The 16,106-nt window shown below is 40.2% G+C and overlaps 1 protein-coding gene across 3 annotated transcripts in view; it reads left to right on the top strand.

The window, feature by feature from the left end:
• Nucleotides 1-16,106, top strand: part of LOC113409533 (uncharacterized protein KIAA0895-like) — a 50,810-nt gene that overhangs the window by 17,597 nt on the left and 17,107 nt on the right. For all 3 annotated transcript variants that reach the window (XM_026663561.1, XM_026663560.1, XM_029914227.1), the window contains exons 2-6: nt 1,030-1,718; nt 10,534-10,677; nt 12,074-12,206; nt 13,317-13,622; nt 14,244-14,341. In XM_026663561.1, the coding sequence (XP_026519346.1) occupies nt 1,030-1,718; nt 10,534-10,677; nt 12,074-12,206; nt 13,317-13,622; nt 14,244-14,341 (1,370 nt within the window). The remainder of the gene's footprint in view (nt 1-1,029; nt 1,719-10,533; nt 10,678-12,073; nt 12,207-13,316; nt 13,623-14,243; nt 14,342-16,106) is intronic.

Here is a 16,106-nt window from a genome sequence, read left to right as displayed (position 1 = left end):
ACTGGGGGGGGTCGATCTAAGATACGCAACTTCAGCTACGAGAATAGCGTAGCTGAAGTCGACGTATTTTAGATCGACTTAGAATTACTTACTTCGCATCCTCGTGGCGCGGGATCGACGGCCGTGGCTCCCTCGTCGACTTTGCTTCCGCCTCTTGCCGAGCTGGAGTTCAGCAGTCGACGGGAGAGCGATCGGGGATCGATTTATCGCGTCTACACGCGATAAATCGATCCCCGATAGATCGATCGCTACCCGCCAATCCGGAGGGTAGTGTGGAGGTAACCTGAGTTTGTACACCCATATTAGACAGATGGAGATGGAGATGGGCATAGTTGCTTGCATAGGTGCCGACTCTGTGGGTGTTCCGGGGCTGGAGCACCACAGAGAAAAATTGGTGGATGCTCTGCACCCACCGGCAGCTCCCCGCCCTCTCCCCCCCTGCTCCAGCTCACCTCTGCCTCCACCCGCCTCTGTGTGCTGCGTGCCCACTTTTTCCCCCTCCCTCCCAGCGCTTGCGCCGCGAAACAGCTGTTTCGCGCGGCAGGGAAGGAGAGGGAGGAGGGGAACGTGGCACGCTCAGGGAAGAGGCAGAGACGGGATGTGGATTTGGGGAAGGGGTTGGAATGGGGGGCAGGGCAGGGGTGGGGAAAGGATGGAGTCGGGGCAGGGCCAGGGGCGTGAGCCCCCACCAGCGCCGGGGAAAGTTGGCGCTGATGGTTGCTTGTGCAAATTAGGCCTGAAATTCCACATCTAGCTTGTTTAACAATACATGCATGCTCACACACACAAACATGCGTGCGCATGCACACACACACATACGCACAGAGAGAGAAATGCCTGTTTCGTTTTATCTTAAAATCAAGATTGTCGTAAGGTAGTTGTAGTCATGTAAAGTTATTTAGTATTCAGATTCTGTGTTTCATACTTGTTATTCGGTTAGGTCCTAAGAATTGTATATTGTTTATTGTGTCATTACAGAACAGTCAGATTTGTTCTAGCTTTCTGTTTTCTTTTTTTTTTTAAATGCAGAAAAGCTTCACTGGCCTGAGCAAGAGCTCTCTAAAAAGTCAGTCTTAAATCCAGAAGAACATAAGCTGACCATTCAGAATGAAAGCAGTCTTCAGCACCAGTCCTCTGGAATCCTTAAGGATATTTTCACAACAGGAACCAGTAGCTACAATGTCCTTCTGCAAAGCAAAGAGGAGAAAAAACACCACTCTCGAAAGCTGTCATCTGCCTACCACAAGAGGCACAGAAATTCCACCAAGTCTTCTACTACCTCGCGAAGCAACGAGCACCGCAAGATCAAAGTCCCACTGCCTTTGCTCAGCAGTGGCTGGTATTGCATGAACAGGCAGCCATCCATCTTTATCGCTAGCCCAGTGTCTAGCAGTGCAAAGTTTACACACAGTATTTCTGTTGCCGGGAACAGCATAGGACTGCCACCTCGACCCAAAAGCAAGGCTAAGAGACATTATTTTTCTAGTCTAACAAAGCCAAAGCAGCCTCAATTGTCAAAAAGCCATGGTAAAGAGGTAGATGTCTCTGGCCGAAAACTCTGTATACTAACTGCCATCAAGCCTTCCAATGTGGAAAAAGAGAAGATTAAATTCTTCAAGTCCGATTTTACCTATAATCCTCAATTTGAATATGCAAATCCTGCGTTGCCAAATGTGTTAGCTAAGCACAGCCAAGCATCCAACAAGTTTCTTAAACAGGTATAGTTATTGTTACACATGCTCCTTGTTCACTCCTCTTTGTAGTACTTTTTTCCACTTATAAAGACAGCATTTGGTTTTGTTTGCTGAGGTGAGAACATTCTTCATTATCTCATAACAGGCTACATTAAAATAGAGTATGAAAATATGGCATTTGACAGAATACAAATTATATGCCACATTAGAAGTACTTAATGCACATCCGTATTATAGCAGCCTTTTCACTTTGAACCTGTTTTGATTTTAAAAATTTTTTCAGGACTAAAGCACCTGAAATATACTATCATAATCTATAACTGGGGTAGGCAACCTATGGCATGCGTGCCAAAGGCGGCACGCAAACTGATTTTCAGTGGCACTCTCCCTGCCTGGGTCATGGCCACTGGTCCGGGGGGCTCTGCATTTTAATTTATTTTTAAATGTAGCTTCTTAAACATTTTAAAAACCTTGTTTACTTTATACCACAATAGTTTAGTTATATATTATAGACTTATAGAAAGAGACTTTCTAAAAACATTAAAATGTATTACTGGCACGCGAAACCTTAAATTAGAGTGAATAAATGAAGACTCGGCACACCACTTCTGAAAGGTTGCTGACCCCTGATCTATAAGGATTTGCCCACAAAATGTTAATTACTAGATGCCTTTCTTTATTTCTTGTTTTCTTTGACTAGCCTGCTCTGTGGATCAAGATTTTACTATAACATTTTGTAGCTCTAACCCCATTTAAAGCATGAAAGGGGCCACATAGTAATTACTTTTTTTGTATATGTTTCAAGGGGGCGCTGGAGGGAGGGAAGTAGGGAGGGAGGGAAAGAGCCTAGAAAACCTGCCAGTCCTCTTGATGACACGAGGATTTAGGGGGCAATCATACATTCATTATTGCTTGCCTTAAGGTCACGATTATTGGATAAGCATGTGTTGATTTCATTTGGTTTAATTAGCTTTGGAAGGATTTTCACATTGCATCAAGCTCAGTCAGGCAGCAAATCAGTGCCCATGCCCTTGAATGTGACTGAAATTCTGTTCCAGGGACAGGTAAAGCTGCATAAATCAGTTTTCCTATGATACATGGCCTAATTTCAGTGTGGATTATTGTGGATTATTAGGATGATGTTGTTTGTCTGATCACTAATCTGCAGAGTTTTCCATTCGTTTTAGTAATGTGGCTTCCTACCTATGTATTCTCAGGCTCAAAATGTTTTTATTTTAACTTTAAACTATTTTAACTGTAAACAAAATAAGACACAGTCAGGGTTTATCTACCCAGTTTCAGAAGTGACCCTCTTTCCACTAGTGCTTTTTTAGTAAGATCCTTGACTAGCCTAGGAAATAAAGGGTGTTTGGAAAATGTGTTTTTAACAGAGAATCAAATATTGTAAGTGATGTCCTGGTTACAAGCTCTGTCATTGTGTAGTAGGTTCTGGTTTGTGAGCATGAGTAGGCAAATTATTTCACTTCAAAATGACAAAGAAGCTCAGTGCAAAAATTGAAAACAAAAAAACCAAGCACCCATGACTCTAACATCTGATTTAGGGAGAATTTTATGGCCACGGACGTGTTCAGAGATTCATTTTTATTAATTCACATAGCTGCCTTATGATATTTAAAGGTATAGTTTGCAGATTTATATTAAAAATATATATTAATGTAACCCACTAGCTTGGTTTTATTATTACCATTATGAAAAACAGAACTTATAACTTATCTGCTCTGTCCTAAAAAGTGGGAAAAAATCCTTTATTGAGGAGCATGTATTTGGTTTTTAGTTTCTCTTTCTGTCTTTAAAAAAAAAAAATGTCCTTTTCCTCGTTGGATAATTTTAGAAGCATTAAAAATAGATGATTGCAAATTCAGGTCCTCTTTTCCTTCTATAACTAATAAAATAGTTTTATTGTTAAACTAAATTTTGCAGATTGCACTTAAATTCAAAAAGAGCTAGTGATATTATGAAAAAACAAACAATTCAGCCTGGTATGTTGGAATTTTTTTTAAAAAATGAGACCTTAAAAACATTTTATGTGAAGATTGCATATACAGAAACCTGTGAAATATCTGTTTAAAGGTTTGATTTCTTTCAGCCTATTTCAGTAAACCGAACCACTGTAATAATGAATAAATGCCTTTTCTGATAGTGAATGGTTCCTCAGCAATATGCTGTCTGGTTTTAGGGACTGACATGTCACTTTAAGTTTTTCTTTTTTATAATTAAATGCAGAGAACCACAATTTTTAATATCATAATACAACAGTAATTCAGTATGTTTGTGTTCTGTCCAGTGAACCGTGATATTTCTGATGGTTTCTCATTAGTCAGATACATAGCAAGGGAAAACGTCTCTTCCCAGATAGAGCTGCAAACGGCTTGATCAAATGAATTATTTTAAGTGATTGAAATTGTAAGGAATAACATCATCTCAAAGTCTGACTTGTTAAGAAATTGAATAAACAGATTCTGGACTTTAAATAAACAAAATATGAGCAGTCATAACTCAAATAATACCAATCCCAGCAGATGGCACTATTTCTTTTCATTTGCAATAGAAAACCTCATTTTCATACAGATTTGAATTTAGACTCTTACAGATTTTGTCCAGATGAACCAACATATTATCTAAAATGACAATCAGTAACTTGTATATTCTTGCTAAGGTGTGGACCAAGTTGTTGCCTCACTTCAGTGTGAACTGAAAGTCTGAACTGAAAAATGAATTTGGGAAGAGAAGGGGGAACACTCTATAGCCTTTTATAGTGACTGATCCATTCTGAAGAGACAGTTCAACTCTTGGAACTAGTTAACCAACAGTACCCAGTATGTCAAGTAGTTTGTAGTCAAATACTGCTATATACAGTATATAAAGCATTTCCCCTATAACAGGACATAGGCCCCAGTGTTTTTGCAACATTCTCAGGCTTTGATTGGTTACCATAATTATTCTGGAAGGGCTTTCTTTCTACAAGTGACTTGCCCAAGGTCACACAACAAGCAATAGAACCCAGGTCTCCTGACTCTGAGGCCAGTGCTCCATCCACTGGTTTACAGAGACTCCCATGCCTAGCATTAGTGATCGGAGTTTCCTGTCACTGAGAGCTTCATTTGTGTTCAGTGTTCTAAAGAAATTTCCTCACTGCTATTTATAATGAAGTAGTATTAGAAAATATTGCATTCTGATTAGTTAAATGGCAGAGCATTCTTCTGGGATAGTACCGTATGTCAGAGCTGCTTTTATTTGCTAAACTGCATCACAGGTAATATCAACATTCCTCTATAAACAATGTCAAAATGCAGGATTATCTACTAAAGATTACCTGTAATTGCATTTACTAAACCTCTTCATTTTCCTTTATCTATGAGCTTTCATGTTGTGAACAAACTTACTCAGCACCAGGCAGTACATATATTTTCATCCACATCCTCAAATCTCTTCTCAATCCCTTTGTCCTTACTCTAATTTATTGTGCTCTTTTCATATATCATCCCTTCCCTAGCTTTAGAGATTAGTTCTTATTCTTATCATCTTTGCCACTCCTCTTGCCCAACTTTGCTCTCAAGATTCCTTCCAGCTCTCCCTCCTCCTTATTTATCTCTGTTTCTTAACAAGGCTTAAGTGAGAGCTGTTTTTCATTTAATTTTTTAAAAAAGTTGAACTGGGACTAGTGTGGGCTGCCCTTCGTGTTTGAAGCATCTCTCTGAAGCCCTGATGAGATACTTGGTTCTGACAGAAATAGTATGTTGAAACCACTGCTGGGACACATCCCTCAGCAGCCCGTAGCATGAGGGTAGGCCTGCCTTTTACTCCCACTTCCACACCCCAACAACAGAGATGATTCTGATGCCACATGCTGCTTCCGACTCAGCATCTAGTAAAAATTAAATGAAAAAGAAAGTCCTCGAGTGGTGGCTAGGGTGGAAAAAGCGGAGAAAGAAAGGACTTGGGGAAAGTCTTGGGAGTAGGAAGCCACTTAAAACATGTAAAATAAAGATTTTTGTAAAGTTTTTATTTTTATTTAAGATAAGTTGAGTGATCAAAGTAGGGGACAGGAGTCAGGATTCCTGGATTTCATTCCTGACTCTGTTACTGACTTGCTGTGTGACTTTGAGCTAGTAACTTACCACCAAATTTTCCAAAGTGGCTACTAATTTGTCTGCCTCCATTCTTGGTGTGCTCATCTTGAGACCGATAGGGCTTGAAAGTGCAGGGCACCCACAACTACAAGTGAGGTCAGTGGGTGTTGTGAGTGTTCAGTACTTTCTGAGAGTCAGGCCTGAGGTATCTTAAGTTGGGCTTCCAAAAACGGAGGCTCCCAAAACCAGCAGCCACTTCTGAAAATTTTGGCCTTAACCTATCTGTGCGTCAGTTTCCCAGCTAGTAAATAGGGACAATTATTACCTCCCCCAGTCCTCCCAAGAGTGTAGAGAGGCCAATTTTAGCAATGTGTGTGAAGCACTTTGACTTGACTATTAAAGTAATGATTTTAACATTTTTTTTCTATTTACAGAATTGAAAATATGAAACTTTTTTCACAAGGATTTATTACAATTTTGATCAAATTATTTAAGAGCTTTTTAAAGGCAATGTCATAATAAATAATTGTACATGGTAACTTTAGACATACTACGGCTTCTTGGGGAGTTGCATTGCTCTGCCTTTGGCCTCATGACTAACAACCCACTCAAGGTGTGGCAGGATCCATGCCTGGAACACTCCCTATTGTTCATTGTGTAAACATATTACTGTGGTTATTATATAGTTAATGTATTATTGTTGTGGTTAAATTATGAAGTTTAACATAGTTGTGACAGAAAGTTTTAGGGCCTTATCTAGCTCTCAGTTGAGAAGCTCTCATTGGCATTTATGAGAACTGGATAGTACCCACAGGGACAGATTGTGCTACCCTTATGCTGAGTAGTACTATAACCTGCAAGGAGTTCATTCAGTATGAGTAAGGGTGGCAGAGTTGGGCCTTTACTGATCAATTAGTGCAGTAATTTCACCTACCAGAACTGCCTGTTAAATTTAATTTAAATTCTTATTTTCAACATCTTAATGCATTTTAGTAAAAGCTATCCACTATTCATTTATGAGAGGTGGAATTGAATAGATGTTGGGGGTAAGAAAGAGAGAAGAAAAGAGGGCTGGGAATCAGAATAAGAGATTATTGGTCAATTAAGTTTAATTGTGAATGCAGATCTCTGTTGCATGTTCAAAGGGATTTGAGCCTCAGAGACTATAAAGGTGCCCAATTCTTAGCATTTCAGGTGCTTACCTAACAGACTTCATTGAATTTCCTTGTTTAAAAAGCAGTGAAGAAAAGTCTATGCCAAAGGATAAAATATTAAAGGAGACATTCTGTTTAAATGAAAGAGTGAAATTAAATTTATTGTTCAGTGAAACCAGATATATATAGCAACTAATAGGTAACATGAATATCTTAAAAGATCTGGTAAGCTATAAGAGAAACTGAAGAACTGTTGTACTGAATTATTCAGGTTATTCAGTGAAAGTAAACTGTACTCCTGTAACTAAGTAGGAAACTTATTTTACTTATAAGTGATGTATACAAGCATGAGAGCACAGATCAAAATCTGCACAGTAACAGGAAAGCATCCATTTAAAATGAATATCAGAAGATGGCTAGAACAAGTTAATAATTCAGCCTTAAAAAAAAAAACTTGGAAAAAGCACACAGGTTCTCTGACTAATAAACAAACTGGGCTATTAACTAAGAACTAAATGTTGCTTAGATTACGCCTGGGGGAATTCTGCACCACTGTGCATGCGCAGAATCTATGTCCCCCACATATTTCTTTGCTTACCCGCAGAAAAATGACTTTCTGATGGGGAAGCAAAGGGAAGCCACAAGAGCGGTCACGCGACCCTCCCCAGCAGTATGTTTTGGGTGCCCTGGGCAGACGGCAGAGAGAGAAATCACTGTGGGGCCGGGGCCGGGGCCGGGACTGGGGAAGACACTTATAAAGCAGTTCAGTAAATAATTTGATATGGTAAATCAGGTGCAGATGTCTGTTAGGGAGGAAAGGTCATGCTAATTACTGTACACGTAATACACAGATATATCCTTTGCCCCTGAACCTGTGTATAAAAATAAAAAAGGGAGAATGGCTTCTTTAGAGCTAAGTTTAGTAACTTTGCTGCTGATCGACACAGTTAAATAGAGCCTTCAGATCTCACAGGAGGCCCTTTGGATACTGTAGTAAGTGAGAGGCAGCATTCTAAGCTTGATCATAGGAAAATATCAGAAATGGAGTGGAATGTTTGTTCAGCATTCAGAGAATCTCTCTCTCTCTTTCAGCCAAGAGCTACAATACTTAAAGAATGTCTCATGCATAACATTATAGTGTGTTCCAATGATGATTGCTTGGCATTGCTCCGTTTTAGTTAAAACAAAACAAGACTATCTGTAGCTGTGTAAGTTTCTAAATTATTCATATTTTATGGACAGTAAGTCTACCCACCAAGTTCCCCAAATATCAGAATAATCTAGTCGCAAACTGTGTGCATAGTCACCTTATTATTGCAGTATACTGGGAGTCAGAGCATTTTAAAAAAAGTCTTGTGTTTCCCATTATTATAAGTGGTATTATATTTGCAGTATTAATGTGGTAAGGCTCAGTCCTGTTCTAATCTATTTTATATAATTCGTATAGTGACCTTATCATTGTAGCATCTGGGTACCTTCCAGTAGTACATTAAGGCTTAGCAATGTGACTAACATTGGTAAAGTATGGTTCCTTCTCACTTTGATCCTCTCCCCCAGGGAAGGTGCTGAGATCTTCTGTTCACATTGAAGTTAGGAGGAAATTCAGCTCTTCTTCAGGGAGGTTCCAGCATCTTGAAAGAGCAGGCCTATAACCAGCAACACAGTTTGCAGATGCAGTTCTCATAATTAAAAAATTAAAATCTCGTTTTTGCAAGAAACTAAGGCTATGTCTACACTTCAAGATTGCAGCTCGAGTCAACACACCCGAGCTAGATTTAATCTAGCTATCCCAGGTCCTGGAACAGTGAAGCTGTGGCAGCATGCCCTTCAGTTGAAACCATGGGTAATTACTTGTGGGGCTAGCCCACGTTGAAGTGTGCACTGCTACGCTTCACTACTCTGGGACCTGAGCGAGTTAGATTAAAGCTAGCTCAGGATATGTCTACACAAACTACAATCACACCCCGTGACTGCAGTCTAGTCCTACCCTCAGAGATACTTACTCAAGGCCCAATCCTGTAAAATGGTGCAGACCCTGAAATCCCATTCATATTAACTGTATTTGAGGGCACTAGGATCAGGCCCGAAATAAGGGAGCAATAAGAAATATTGGAGGAATACATTTGAAATGATGTGACGTCATCTTAGATGGGTAGTTTTCTATAAACAGTCCTGTGCAGCATTGTCAACTCTCATCGTTTTATAACAAGTCTCATATTTTATATTTGTCTGAAAGCTCCAGCTCCGGGAGTCTTGTGAACATAAGAGAATATCAGCTTTTTTTTTTTTTTTTTTTTTTTTTTTAAAGGAGATTTTTAGCCCTGATGGTTGTAGAGAAAAGCTTGAAAATGTGACCCAAATGAACCCTAACGGCTCAAAAATAGCAGGGAAATAAAAAGAACTCAACCCATTTTTTTTAAATCTCATGATTGTTAAGTCAATTTCATGATTTTTTAACATTTGTGGTTGGCAATACTGGCTGGCTGGAGTTCCTGGGAGCTCCTTGTAAAAATTCTCCCAACAAATTGAATTCTCCTCAGCCATCCTGTCTCTGAAGGAGTTCTCTTCCCTGCTTTGCTACTGCTAAATCATCCCTACTAAAGTTGACATATCCTGGATATCATAAAATTGATCTTCATAAGTATTTTATTGTCTTTGGAGTGCACTAAATGGCATATTTGAAAATAAATCGGGGTAGGCTATCCCCATCTCTCCTATAAGATCTTCAGCCACAATAACCTCAGTTCCCATCATACAGGGCTGAACACTGTGCTATCTATATTCAGTTCTGTTTTCAGCAACAAAGTATAAGCATTTCTAGATAAATACACTTAATATCAGTTTGTGTGTCAAGTGTTGTTTGCCACCTTTCTTGTGCTTACGAGAAAAATAGTTCCATAATTAAATGGGAAAACTGAACAGATTTCCCAGTCCTTCACCCCGTATCTCTCCAAACACGTGCATCCATTGTACAGAGGGGTTAAAATATCAGTAATCATCAGGAATGCTCAGTCATGATTCAGCATTTCTAAATTAAAAAATATAAAAAAAAATAAACAGAGAGATTGTAATAATTCTTAACATTTGTACATTGAATGAGAGAAGTGATAACTCCTTAACCCTCAGATCATCCCTGTGAGGTAGGAAAGGACATATTTTCATCTCTGGTTTACAGATGGGGACATTGAGACAAAGAGGCCCAGATCCTCAAAGGTATTTAGGTGCCTAACTCCCATTGAGTATCTGGGTTTAAGTGACTTTTCCCAAAGTCATAGAGGAATTGGTTTCCATTTACTGAGCTAATACTAGGTGTGTGGAGCATGATGGTGTCCATAGGAGTCTAATATGAGTAAACCAGGTTCCTGCAACTTTTTCTTAATGTATTTGCATTCATAATGTGGCTCTGAGGATGACAGAAGTTGATTACTGAGGGTATTAGCTTATATGTAACTACAGGAGTTCACTAATGTATCCCATAAGAGTTAAAGGGAAAAAAACCAACCATTTGTCCCATAGCTACAGAGGTAATACAATTGCTAGTCTGCAGCTGTAATCTTATTGCACTTATGTCTGCTATGCATTTTTCTTTTATAGTCTGTCAATATTATGGAACGGACATTGCAGAAATATGGAAGCTATGAAAAGTTTGAGCAGGCTACTGGAGGCAGCCTGCTACCAAAAAGTCGCATTTGGAATCATGTCAGGAAATACATGGTGAAAGAAGGCTGCCTTGGTGAGGTAGGATGCACACAGGATCAATGAAAAAGCTTCCCCTTTAATCACAAAATCAGAAATTAGAGATAGAAAAGACCTATAAGATTATCTAGTAGTGCGTCCCTTGTCAATATAGACTTGCTCCTTACATTATATTTTCTAATGGGTTTGTCCATTCTAGTTTTAAATGATCTAAACAATGTGGCTTCCAACTACTTCTCTTGTGAGATTATTACACTGTGGAATAGATCTCATCAGGAAGTTTTCCTGCTACTTGAATTATGTGTTCCCATTCTTAATTTCATTCTATTACTTGGAGGTGTACCTGAAATAACAACTCTCCTTCCTTATCCCTTCAGTTACTTGTAGAGTAGCACATCCCCATTTAGTCACTTATGTGTATATCTGCCCCAACCTGCGCTGGGTTTTTCTAATGCTGTATCACAAACTCCTCTAATTTGCAGTCATCTTATATTGCAAAGCTTTTTTTTTTTTTGCTGCTTCCTATATTTCTTGTTCCTGTTGTATACATTTATGCTGAATTAGGTTTAAACAGGAGAGTTATGCTGGATTTTGAATTTTACCGGGTAGACCTCATTGGTTTGTCTAGTCTTACCTGAATATCAGGAATGAATATTACACACACACACGGTGAAATTTACTCCTGTGGAAAGAGTCCACACAAGGACTGTGTACCACTTAATCCACTAGAATAGGATTTACGTATTAAGTGGCCCATTAAGCATCATAGTGCAGCAACATAGTATACTAAGCCTTCCAACTTCTGTAGGTGACCTTTAAAGATTTGAAATGAATTTTTTTTAAATAAATCTTAGTTTCAATGTATTTTTAAGTGTGTGTGTGTGTGTGTGTGTGTATATATATATATATATATATATATATAATAATAATTTTTAAAAAAAACCCTGACAAATAGGTACTTAAATTGACTGAGTATATATGCTCAGTCAATTTAAGTACCTATTTGTCAGGTTTTTTTTTTAATTTACCTTCTCTTGCTACTAGTAATATGCAAGGTTCCAATAAATGACTTAAAAGAGAATTATTTTCTCTTTTCTCAGTTTGTTAACTTAGTGCATTTGACCGCACTTTTTGTTCAGTCAGTTTCACTGTTTCCCCTGTAGGACAGTTAGGTTCCAGTTCTGCCATCTGGTTTGCATGTCTGAACCCTTATGTTCATGCAAAGTCCCACTGAAGTCAATGAGGCGTCACACAGGCACAGGGGAACAGAACCTTTCTAGAGACACAAAAACTCATTTGCGTCTTGTTGGGAAGAGCCTTGAGAGGCATGTGACTGAGTCCGGATAGAACACTGGGGGAGTGAGAGGGAGAATAGAAGCGGCAAAAAGCAGGAAAGGAAAAGAACTCTTTTAAGCCTCAAGCCTTTCTTTCTCCTTAGATTGTAGTTCATCTCACTGAGGACCTGCTTTCTCGTGCCTCAATGACAGTGGTGAATGGCCGCCCAACTCTGACTATCAATGTTTCCACTGCACGTGAGCACTGGCTAGAAGGGATGCTGAGGCACGAAATAGGTATGGACACATGTTTTGAATTCTTCATGCCAGAGAGAATATGTGCATTCTTATTTATTATTTGTTTTCAGTAACACTGACAATGTCCTAGGCATTGTACAAACCCAAAAGAAGTTCTGGCCCCTCCTACTGTAGATGTGGTAAAGCATAAGAAAGGACTATTTATAATTGTAGTATACAGTAGAACTAAAACACCCAACTAGTACCTTGAGAGATGTAGATGTGAGAAATGTTGCCAGTGAACCCCAAATCTGTGCAAGTGCTCCCTGGTTTTGAGTTATCTGGGGAGAGGATGAGCGAACAAACAACACAACATATGTGTAGTAGTCATAGTGCTTAATGCACTGCTGGAAGGCACTCAGACACTACAGTGATGAGCATGGTATAAAAACCTCTATAACATAGAATACAGTAATTACAAACATTTAGCCCAGGATAGTAGAAAGTTTCTCAAACTTTTTCTAGGTTTTGGGTGAACCTGCCCCAGTATACCAGACCAAACGCAGATGAAATCCAATGGCTTTCACCAAGTTACTCTTTTAGGGTTTTATGCCTGTGAATGCCCTGCACCACCGTTATAACTAACCTCTGGTTACAGGGCAATAGCCTCCTCTACAGCTGCAGTAATGCTCTATGATCAGCCTCAAGGAGACAGAAATACTCGTGCATGTTGAATCTTCCCTCCTCTGTTCTCCCCACTTCCCATCCACAGCAAGGCTTTGTCTACACTAGAGAAATGTTGGTGGGTTGTGCACTTCTGAAAAATCTCCCTGCAGGGATTTAGGAGCACAAAGTTCCAGCGATGTTCAATGGGACGTGTGCTCCTAAATCCCATAGGTCCTTTTGAAAATCTCTGCTGGAATCACCCTTTGGACACCCTGCACTGTTGGCACTTAGATGAGTGCTATTCCACTCGTTTAATTACCATTGATTACCTTCTCCACTGTCCTCAAGGCCAAAGTTACCTCCTTTCCCAGTCCCCCATTGTCCCAATAGGTGAGAATCCTGAAGTTGGGTCCTAAACTTAGTTAGCTCCTGTGGTAGCTAATTGTACTATTATTTGAGACACTGGTTGTTACTGTTCTAAGCTCCCTGCTTCTTTCCTTTTAGGAACTCATTATTTTCGAGGTATTAACAACAACAGCCAGCCTTGGTGCAATTGGAATGGACGTAAAAAGCTTGGGTTAAAGCCAATCAACCCTACCGAGGAAGGCCTGGCGAGTATTCACAGTGTCCTGTTCCGAAAAGACCCCTTTCTATGGAGGGCTGCCCTTCTCTACTACACTGTCTATCAAGCTAGCCAAATGTCCTTCAGTCAACTCTTCCAGGATGTGGGGAGATTTGTCAAGGACCCCAACACTAGGTGGGATTACTGTGTACGAGCCAAGAGGGGGTGGACTGATACTTCCCAGCCAGGTTGGTTTCCTATGTAGTTTGAGCACATTCCATCTTCATTCTCCAAAAGCTTTGTTCAAAATAAGGGGCCTGTGCAGCTCTGTTGGCAGGTGATAGGATTTGTGCAAAGGGTTGTGGAAAAATTAAACTCTTCGTTTTCTAAAATGGATATTATGAAGTGGCAAGGATCCTTCATTTAAAACAATGATTGAGATGAAAAACAGTATTTTTTTTCAGGACTTTCAAAGTGATTTGGTAAAGGAATTTTTAAGGGATGTTAAAGGAGACACTGTCAAGACGTTTAGGTTCACAGTTTGCCCTCCCTTGTTTTTTATGCCCTGGGCAGGGCTTGTTATGATAGTGCTGCAAATTTCTGTGACCGGGGGTTTTAAAGCTGCTCAGCTCCCTGCCTTACACTGTCAGATTCCCAGCAAGCTAGTCTGCCTAACGGCCAGTGCCTTTGCTTAGTGTCTTTCACGTAGGCTTAATCCTCTAGCCAATGGGTGTCAGGTAAATTTTGCAAGTCCTCGGCCAAAAATATCTAAATGGCAGGAAATAAAATAATTTTGTGTACAATTACTTTTGGCAAAGGCATTGCTTTGAAAAAGCCTGAAAACAATACCATGACTCTGATTCCTTTAGGCTGCTTCAGTAAGGATCAGGTATACTTGGATGGCATCCTCCAAATCCTAAGATACAGGGAGTCTATCGATTTCCACTTGCTGATGGCTCTTGGAAAGGTGAGTGGAATCAATCTCCAAACTGAAGCAATAGTAACATTTTAATAAGCGCTTTCCTAAATAGTCATTAAGTTGCATGAACATTACAGGATCGCTTTCTGTAGGTGTTGTCTTAAAATGTGCTGGTGCCCTTTACATCACCTTGATCTTGAATCTTCACTGTCTGTAAAATCAGACATCACTGTACATTATAGTATAGAGACACCAACAACTTGAAATATAGTCAATTTCAAAGAGTAAGTTAGAAGTACTTTCAGGACCTACACCTTCCTGTCAGGTTCCTACCACCTTATACCTGCCTGTTTGTGGTTTTACAGTCACATTTCTCTGTTTTTTAAAAATGTTTTTCTCCTCCCTGTTTGCATGGGCCTTTTGCACCTCAACAACTGAGCAATGGGCAGACTTTACACAAAGTCCTGCCAATCTACAAAGTACACAAATGAAATAAAAAAGAAATAATGTCTCTCTCTCTCTCAAAATCATTTTTATCTTAGGTGTTTGTAACAATGGCAGGTAATGTATTTGCAGACAGAAGTGTGATTTTATGTCAGTGGGTTTCCTGTAGCCCAGTTGCAGCGTTAACTGCACAGACAGGGAAGTAGCCACCAATGTGGGATTTGACTTTCAGATGAGAGTAGGAAGTGTGATCTGGTATTTGAAGAAGGACACAGGGTCAGGAATCCTGGGCTCTGCTCCCAACTTCGCAAATCACTTAACATCTCTGGGTATGTCTACACTACAGCTGGGAGCAAGTCTCCCATCCTGGCTAGACAGACTTGTACTAGCAGGGTTCAAGCTACCATGCTAAAAATGTTGCAGCACCAATGGAAACTTGGGCTCTTAAGCCCACCCAACTGCCTGGGTCTGAGCTGTGGGGGATAGCCTGAGTCTCTGCTGGTGCCACAGCATCCACACAGCTATTTTTAGTTCATTAGCTCACGTAAAGCTAGTGTAGGTCAGTCTACCAGGGCTAGAAGGCTCACTTCCAGCTGCAGTGTAGACATAACCTCTGTGTCTCAGTATGCTCATCTATGACTGGATGCTATTATTACTGGTACACCTCTACCCCGATATAACGCGACCCGATATAACACGAATTTGGATATAACGCGGTAAAGCAGTGCTCCGGGGGGGCGGGTCTGCGCACTCCGGTGGATCAAAGCAAGTTCGATATAACGCGGTTTCACCTATAACGCAGTAAGATTTTTTGGCTCCTGAGGACAGCGTTATATCGATGTAGAGGTGTATTATAATAGCATCTAGAGCCCCAGCCACATTCAGGACCCACCTGGCCGCCTGGTCAGAGCTCAGGTTGCTAGCCCAAGTGTCTGGCCATGCAGCAACGTCCGCACTGCTATGTTTAGCATGCTAGCATGAATCTGTCTACCTTGTCTGGGAGGCCCAATGCGTTGGCCCTTTGGGTGTCAGCTGAGGAGGAATTACATGAAAAAAATGTAGAAATTGTCTCAAATGTACAAGTTTTGCCGAAACCACTAAAATAGACTTTCCCAAAAAATCTACTGAGTTCCACTTTAAGCAGAGTCCTCTGCAAATAAGGTTCCCTTCTCTTAGCTGCTGCTAGCCATGTGATCCATTGTCTGGACCCCGCAGTAGTGGGGCACACTGGTAATATTTCCATGTAATGGTTTCACCACGGCTTCAGTAATAACCGCTGGCAGGCTTCTTGCTGTGCACTTGAAAACTTAATTTGATGTTACCTCATTCTCTACATAGCTCCAGGAAGGCTAGAACGAGTTCCTCATAT

The sequence above is a fragment of the Terrapene carolina genome, unplaced genomic scaffold (assembly GCF_002925995.2).
Source record: "Terrapene carolina triunguis isolate 2854851 unplaced genomic scaffold, T_m_triunguis-2.0 Scaffold33723, whole genome shotgun sequence".
Classification (NCBI taxonomy): Eukaryota; Metazoa; Chordata; order Testudines; family Emydidae; genus Terrapene; species Terrapene triunguis.
The sequence above is the reverse complement of the archived record's forward strand: the minus strand, read 5'-3'. Positions and strand labels throughout refer to the sequence as shown.